Source organism: Myotis myotis, unplaced genomic scaffold (assembly GCF_014108235.1).
Source record: "Myotis myotis isolate mMyoMyo1 unplaced genomic scaffold, mMyoMyo1.p scaffold_m19_p_17, whole genome shotgun sequence".
NCBI lineage: Eukaryota > Metazoa > Chordata > Mammalia > Chiroptera > Vespertilionidae > Myotis > Myotis myotis.
The window spans coordinates 38,149,075-38,157,951 of NW_023416321.1; the positions used below are offsets into that span (position 1 = coordinate 38,149,075).

General features: G+C 49.8%; 1 protein-coding gene across 1 annotated transcript; it reads left to right on the plus strand.

The window, feature by feature from the left end:
• On the plus strand, window positions 1–2,773 carry FBXO39 (F-box protein 39). The gene is made up of 3 exons (XM_036339217.1): window positions 1–1,026; window positions 2,196–2,372; window positions 2,645–2,773. The coding sequence occupies exons 1-3, from the start codon at window positions 1–3 to the stop codon at window positions 2,771–2,773; spliced, it is 1,332 nt and encodes a 443-aa protein (XP_036195110.1).
• The last annotated feature ends 6,104 nt before the right edge of the window (window positions 2,774–8,877 follow it).

An 8,877-nucleotide genomic window follows, 5' to 3' on the forward strand; every position in this document is an offset into this window, starting at 1 on the left:
ATGGACGAAGAAAGCCAACAGATCCAGCCCGAAGACCAGAGCTGCTGGGCCACCCTGCCCGATGTGTGCCTGCGTCGTGTTTTCTGGTGGCTGGGAGACAGGGACAGGTCCAGGGCGGCCCTTGTCTGCAAGAAATGGAACCAGATGATGTATTCGGCTGACCTCTGGCGACACAGGACCATCACGTTCAGTGGGAGACCTTCCAGGGTACACGCCTCTGAATTCGAGTCAGCTCTCTGGTATGTTAAGAAATTTGGTCGTTATCTGGAGCACCTGGAGATCAAATTCCTGAATCCTTACAACGCTGTCTTGACCAAGAAGTTCCAGGTCACCATGCGAGGCCTTCTTTCGAGTCTGGGCAAGAGTAACAACCGCCTGAGGTCTCTTTCCATCCAGCACCTGGAGCTGGACCGCCTGGTCTGGAGACACAGCATCAGGAGTTCGTTCATCAAAAGCCTGAGCTTCTTCTTAAAGAAAATGGGCAAACACCTGGATTACCTCAACCTGAAAGGGGCCAGGCTGACTGTGGAGCAAGGCTGCCACGTCCTCAACTCCCTGAGCTACTTGCGGAATGAGAGTATGGCGACAGAGCTCAACATCGAGGACTTCTTCAGCCATCACCTCGCTGTCTACAGCAGCCCCCAGTTCCACAAGACCATGGCCACGTTCCAAAACCTGGCGTCCCTGACCCTGAACTACAACTGCATCTCCGACGAGCTGCTCGAGAACTTGTGTGAGAACAATGCCAGCACCCTCTGGACCATAAACATCAAATGCCACATCCACGACCCCCACGGCCAGGTCATCTGGGGCATGTCCTGGGCCAAGCTGGCCAGGCAGGCTGTCAACCTGAAGGTGAACTTCTTCTTTGAGCGGGTCATGAAGTACGAGCGCTTGGCCCGGATCCTCTTGCAGGAGATCCCCATCAGGAGCGTCAGTCTGAGAAGCTGCTATTTCAGTGACCCGGACTGGTCCATGCGGCCCACTCTCCTGGATCTGCTGCCCACCTTCCGGCACACTCTGCAGGTAGGTATCACCCGAGGGTGGGGAGGCTTCGAGGGGTGACTGCACCCAGGTTACTGGCCTCCCCAGAGGAAAGGCTACTGCTGCCTGCTCTTGGCTGGGCTGGCACACACACCCCCTCACTCTTAAATTGAGGTTCTGGGAAATGCGACAAAGCTAAGCCTCCTGGCCCCATAAAATCACAGCAGACAACAGAAGGGGCTGCTCACTTCCTGCACATGGAACACAGGAACGTTCTGGTTGAATGTCAGCCAAGGAAAACCCCTGTGTCCCCGGCTCAGAGATGTGAGGCCTGATCAAAAAGGTGCATTCAGGTGGCTCGGTTGGTGGGGGCTTCATCCCATACACCAAAAGGTTGGGAGTTCGATTCCCTGTCAGGGCACATCACAGGTTGCAGGTTCAGTCCCCAGTCAGGGCATATATGGCAGGCAGCCAACCAATGTTTCTCTCTCTTGAAAAAAAAAAAGATATCAATTAAAAAAACACACATATCCTTGGGTGAGGGTTAAAACAAATGTTTATAAGAAGGTGCATCTACAGGTGAGTAGCAGGTCTACAGCCCCTTCCTCTCTTCCCGCAGGGTCCGAGGAGGCAGGAAACAGTGTGACTTCAAACCAAACAGAAAGCCAGATTTGACCTAAGTCACTGAAGGGCTCAGAGGGGTGGGCGGTTCTGTAATCTGGCAGCTCCCCATCTATAAAATCAGGATCATGTTGTCCCTCCTAAGGCCCTCACTCACAGTAGGTTATGATGACTGACATTGTTATAAATACCACTACTGACAGTGAGGGACTACCGAGTGTTCATAGCTCATCTGAGACTCACAAAGCCCTCAAGTGGGCAGGCAGCCAGCATTATCATCCTTAGTGCCACAAAAGAACTTGAGGTTTGGTGGCCTGTCCACAGTCACCTGGCCCGTCCGCCAGGACCTTGGTCTCTGGATTCCAAATACATGGCCTCCAAACTCCAAGTTTTTCAAATTTGGAAAGGGCCGCCTTCATCTCCAGATCTCTTCCTCCATGATGCCACCTTCATGTCCAGGGCATCTTATCGAAAGCCCCCGAACCAGCACGGCTATCAGGCCAGAGGTCAGGTCATGGGAATGTTAGGAATGACCCAGCCCGTCCCAGCACCTCTGTCCATGTACATCTTCCCCTTCGGTGCTTTTCCAGAAATTAACTTTTGAGTTCAACAACAACCACGAGTCGCTCGACAAGGAGCTGCACCTCCTCATCTTATCCTGCAGAAAGTTGTTTTACTTCAAAATCTGGGCTTTCCTTGATGTGAAGTTCGTGGAGCGGATCCTGAAGAGTCAGGAAGAAGGGCAGTGTGCCCTGCGCACACTCAAGGTAAGAGCCCCCCGGGGTGGAACGGGCATCCAGGCCCCACAGGGCAGGGGTCCAGCTGCTGCTGCTCCCGGGAGAAATGTCAGAGACGAGGCAGGAGTGGGGGCAGTCCTACCACCTGAGTCAATTTCCACTAACCATTTCACCCAAGGGACCCTGGTTTGGGTTCTTCCTGATTCTTCCAACAATGGTGCGTGTACATCATTCAGGCTGTTTTCAGTGCCTGCGTGATGCAGTCACGGTGTGTGCACGGCTGTGTTTCTCTGTTGGCACAGGTGAGAATTTATACAAACAGATATGAGACAAATGAAGAGGACAGGACGCTGCGGGAAATTTACCGGAAGTACAGAAAGCTGATCGATTCAGAGCTTAACTATTTTGTCATCGCCTACCCCATGATGTAATAGCTCTCTCCAGAGGAAGAAAGCTGGGAGCACTTGGAAGTTGAAAACCCGGTTCTCACAGAGGGACACTTGGGGCATCTCCTCCCCCCTACCCCTTTTTCTTCTCTTTCTCGTTTTTGCCAGTTCCACACCCACATGAACACCCCAGCAAAGATGGGGACCCCTGGTAATATGAAGGCCCCAGGTGACTTTAAAGTGCTATATTTACCAACTATCCCGGGGTGATTTCTTATTTTGTCATTTGATTTTGATTTTTGACACCCTTGCTCAGCCAAGGAGCTAAAAGCTCGAAGCAGCTTCTTACCCTGACTGCTGCTTACCTGTGCGCCCGAAAAAGTGTAACGAGCAGGGAGCAAATAGAAGCGTGTTTTCTGCTCACTGACAGAATCAGTTCAGAAATGCTTTCTGTCCTGCTGGCCTTCGTGTCAGAGCCTCCTGACACTGACCTTGGTCAGGTCTGATCTCCGATGAATGGAAATCCATCAGCATGCCCTCCAGTGGAGCAGGAAACTCCCCACTCTTAGAAGGGGCCCGCTGAGAGCGGGAACTCCCTCCTACAGAAGGAATCCAGCCCCCAGTTTATCAATGTTGGAGATCAGTAGTGCCAGCACCTCCTTTTCTTGTCTTTCTTAAAATATTTTTTATTGATTTCAGAGAGGAAGGGAAAGGGAGAAAGATAGAAACATGAGTGATGAGAATCACTGATTGGCTGCCTCCTGCACGACCTGCACTAGGGATCGAGGCCACAACCCAGGCATGTGCCCTGACTTAGAATCGAATAGTGACCTCCGGGTTCATAGGTTGACGCTCAGCCACTGACCCACGCCGGCCAGGCTGGCACCTCCTTTTCTTGTGCCACCTCCATTCTCCCATCCAGATAGCATGGTGCCCAGTCCTCAGGTGTGGGGCAGACCTGGAGGTGGCCATTACTCTCATATTTACAAAGAACTTGTAATGTCCTGGGGAAATGTTCCCAAAGTGATGTTAAGTGAAAAAAGGCAAAACCCAAAACTGTATATTTAGTGTGATATCAATCATATAAAACACATAAGGGTTTGAGGCTTTTTGGAAAGCATAGAAGAAATACAACAAAAAACGTTAACAGTTATTATCTGGGTGGTAGAATTATGGGTGGTTTTAACTTTCTTCTTTGTGCTTCCCCTTAGTTCTCAAATTTTCTACAATAACCGTATGTTATTTTTTAGAATCAGTAAACAATCTAGTGTGTTTTAAATAGGGAGTCATAAATTCCTAAGCCCATACCATTGGGATGTACGGCTTCTGGTCTTTTGAGATTTGTGTGCAGAGAGTTGCATATAGGGTTTTTTTTCAATAGATATAAATTAATAAAATCTCAGAATACTTTTGATGAGTGTCTCATTTCAGATTTTGTCTCCTCTTTTGTATGCTGTGCCCATATTTATGCTCAGCGACTTAGGCCTTTGTTCAAGTTTATGTAGACCCAGTGTGGGTGAATTTCAGCTTACACAACACGTCACATTCACTGTCTCATCTGATGTCCCTGCCGTGCTTCTGGGTGGATATGGTTCCTGTTCCACTGGACAGTAGCGAGGGAAACAGGTCCCACTGAGGGGAGCTCCCAGGTCTGATGGGAGAAGATGCTCGAAAGCATCATGGCTGAAACCAGGGGGCCCTTTGGGAGCCACCTGGTTCCATGGGGCCCAGAGAGGAGGTAGCTTGATGTGAGAGGGAGTTTCAGCCGGAATCCAGACCCCCTGGGAGATGGACTGGTTGACTGGTGCAAGGATTTATTCATAGTGTGGACCAGTTCTGGCTCATTTCCTTTCATCTGCAAGCACAGAATCTAAGGGTAGAGGATCTTTTATGGGAAACATGTTCATTAAAATGTTATTTATGTTAACACGTTTGCAGAAGAATCTCGATTTGTTTCACAGTTTTGCAACTCTCTCTCACGTCTGGCTTAATGGTAGACAGCTGGGTTCTCGCGGCTGCTTCTGCCGTCTGCTGCAATGTCACACAGACCACGCAGCCTCCGGAAAGCTCCAGAGAGAATGCGAGGGGGAAAGGCACAGCATGTCTTGGTGTTAAAATAGTTTTGACATCCTGGATTTCTTGAAAAGGGTCTCAGGGAACCTCAGCAATTGCCCTGACTACACAGGCATTCCAGTTCCCAGAGGAACTGAAACAATATCGAGACCCACTGAGTGCTCGTGGGACAACACAGGGCACGCGAGCTTCCAAACCCACAGATTTTCAAATGTGTCCATTGTTTAAATGACCACATTCAGAGGCCCAGTGGCAGACGGAGACAGCCCAGACTTGTGACCTGTGACAGCTTTTTATCCTTGCCTGTCCTTCCCCAGCACAGAGCAGGAGGGTGGGGCCGGCCTCCCCATGCCCGCTGAGGGTCCGCAAAGAGCACCCAGTTCTCGGGAGAACTGCAGCACGTCCACAACTGGAAATGCAGTCTGCCTCCCTGGTGCCTCCTCTCCGCTGTTGATAAAACTGATGAAGCCCTGGCGACTGAATTTCCAAGTGTAAAAGGAAAGCAGGGCTGTGATCAAACTAAGGTATAAACCATTACCCACGGGTGTGTATTCACCCCCTTATACACATTACCCAGTCAGCTATTCCACAGAGGGGCCACGGAAATTCTTCTTCTTTCATCCTAAGCCGAGGATATGTTTATTGATTTGAGAAAGAAGGCAGAGGAGGAGGGGGGGGGGGGGGGGAGAGAAGAGAGAGAGAGAGAGAGAAACATCATAGGTTGCCTCCTGTACATGCCCCAACGGGGAATCTAACCCACAACCTAGGTATGTGCTCTGACTGGGAATCGAACCCCCAAACTTTTCTTGTATGAGGACAACACTCAAACCAACTGAGCCACCCAGCCAGGGCCTACAGAAATTCTTATTTGCAATTTGGAGCCACAGAATTTCATTACTTCATTGGCTAAATCACAGATGGTAAGACATTTGCATGGTTTCCCTGGGTGGTGCTTAGAAAATTAATCCCTATTCCTCTACATTTACAAAATTGCAGATTAAAAAAATCTAGACACATACACACCCACATAGAACATCTAAATGCTCAAGTGGAAGGTAAGTCCCTTCAGCATCCATTTTTCCTGTATTTCCTTGTTTACAGGGAACAATTATTTCAAAGTAATATGTTCTGTTTGTTTTGAGCCATCTTACTGTCATAGACAAATATGTTTTCTCTTTAAGCTGTCAGTAAGAGCACATCTATGATATTAATAAAGCTGAGTTAATTTAGTCAACTCTATCTTGTTCTTTCAGATCACAGCTGGTAATATAAGGCCTTTTCAGCAGGAAGAACCCTTACAAATCACCTCACCGCCCTTCTCACCACCTCCCCAGGGTCCCGTCTTCACAGATAAAGGCCCAGGAAGGGGAGGCGACTCCTGTACCACTCCTGGACTAGTTACTAGCAAAACTGGGGCCCAAAGCATGGCTAACCCAAAGCCTTCGTGCTGTCAGCCAAAGCCATTCCTAGAGATTTTATCCAATCCCCTTCTCTCCAATCTGTCCCCAGAGGAAGCCGAAGTCACAGCCTAACCCTGTCAATCACCTGTGCAATACATGACTTACTCTTGACTGAAGAATAAGACAACCTCGGAGAAATACCAGGAGCAAGTGGGCTGGAGAGGTCGCTGGCCCCTGGCTGGCCCCGCCCCCACAGCCTCTGTTTGGCTAAAGGGAAAGCCTGGGGCCACGCCTCTCACCCACTAGGGTATTTCCATGAATGGGCTCTGGGACCAGCTCTCCCCAGGCTTCCTGAAAACCCCCCTATGTCGCCCCTGCCCACCTACATGCCTTTCTACAGAAACTGGTTTGAGCATGACCCATGACCGTGGTCTACAAGGTCTTACGTGACTTGACCCCTGCCGCCCCTGACCGAGCTCAATTTGTACCACCTTCCCCTTTCTCCGGCCACCGGGCCTTTTCTCTGTTCATGCAAACGGGCAAGTGAGGGTGTTTTTTCCAGATATTCACATGCTCGCGGCCTTCTTGTCCACCTTTATCTCAGCTGTCAGCTCATCAGAAAGGCCTCCCAGCACCCGCTCTAAAGCGGCCGCCTGTCCTGTCACTCGTCTCAGGTCACCCTATTCTATCAGGGCCCTGTCGCTATCTGAAATGACTTTGTTGTTCTGTGAACCGCCTGCCTCTGCACTGAGCTCGAAGGGGACATGGAGCTCTGTCTAATTCACCTCTAATCTCCGCGCCTGGCACTAAATTGGAGCCCAGCAAGTATTTGTCATATGAATGAACAAGGGAATCTCTCTCTCTCCCGCGCGCACACACACACACGCACACGCACACGCACATGCACACGCGTGCGCGCCCTCCAGTGCCACAGGCCTGATGTGTAATAATGTGAGAATACCTTTGCTGACTGGCTGGAGAAGCAAATGGGTTCTCTGTGCAGGGAGCATTGCTGGAGGCGCTGGGGTCTATACTAATTTCCCTACAGAGAACACAAGTCAGCTGCAGAACAAGCAAAGCCTGCCCGCTTCAAGAGAGTAGCTGTGATTCTTCCCAATTCTTATATTTTTAAAAAGGCCAAAACCCATGGATGAATTTTCAGGTAAAAAATACTTTGAGGCAACAGATCCTGGTTTCAGGATCTGAGATCCAATTAAGCATCAGCACCTCATTAGCCATGTGATCTCTGGTAAGTTGGTCTGAATCCTAGGCGTGTGACCCCTCCCATCCTCAATTTCCTCACCTGTAAAATGGGGACATTAACAGTTTGCATAAATAACTCATTATAAGCACTCCACATGTTAACGGTTGTCATAATTGTTGGGATTGCCAGTGGTACACTAGTACATGCCTTACAAGGCTATATAACAAGTCCTCCTTAGTTTTGATTTGAAATTGTAACATCCTTTATAGAAGCGGTTCTCAACCTGTGGGTCGCGACCCCTTTGGCAGTCGAACAACCCTTTCACAGGGGTCGCCTAAGACCATCCTGCATATCAGATATTTACATGACGATTCATAACAGTAGCAACATTACAGTTATGAAGTAGCAACGAAAATAATTTTATGGTTGGGTCACAACATGAGGAACTATATTTAAAGGGCCAGAAGGTTGAGAACCACTGCTTTACAGGGACCCACACCCAATTCCCCTGGAAAAGTATTTGGCTCTTTGAGACCCCTTGCCTTGGTGTATGCCATGCCACTCCCTGGAGTGTCCCCCTTGCTACCCAGCAAACGTCTGTTTCTCCATCAAGATCCCTCTCAAGGGTAACCCCCACTCCCACTCCTCTCTTAGTTAGCCAGTCAAGTGACATGGCCTATGAGTTACAACTCTCTTGAGTGGCAGCCACAGAAACCCCCCTGGGAGTCAGTGAGCGGAACGGGGATACTGCATGAGGATGCTGAGCTCCCGCAGAACCCAGGGGCCTCAGAAACCACCTGGAGTCGAGGAAGGGAGACCTGTAGGGAGTTCTTTCTTCTTCCTCTTGGAGCCTCAGCTTCTACTTTTTCTCTTGCTGCAAACTGGCTTTCTGTTCCCCATGCCCATGACAGACAGCAGCTGTCATCCGCACTCGAGCGCCCACATCTGTTCTCTTCCAGAGAGCAGCCGGGTGGAACGGAAATCTCCTGGCCCCGAGCCCAAGGGCTCGTCTTCTTCCTCCAATACGCTACTGCAATTGCCTGTGGCCTCCCATCCAAGCACTCACCCGGCCCGACCTTGCTTCGCTTCCGAAATCAGATGAGATCGGGCGTGTTCAGACTGGGGAGCTGTCAGGGGGACCCCTTTGTAAAGTAAATGATTGTCTGACCGCTGTGCTGATACAAAATGATGTTGACGGTAGACTGTAGTTGAAAATTAAATAAAGAGTAAATGAGTATTTTTTAAAAGATTGCTTTTGGCAAGGTGCCCCTGGCAATTGCCTAATTGCCAAATCCAGAGGATGCTTTTCCTTTCCTAGCTGATGCTCTGCAGCATTTAACCCCCTGACCCCAGAGCCTGGAAACATTCTTCTACTTTGGCCTCCGGGACACCATGCTCTCCTGGCTCCCTCCAGGCCCTCCCTCCATGTTCCTTCCCTCTTGTCTGCAGGTGGGACTCTTCACTCATCCTGG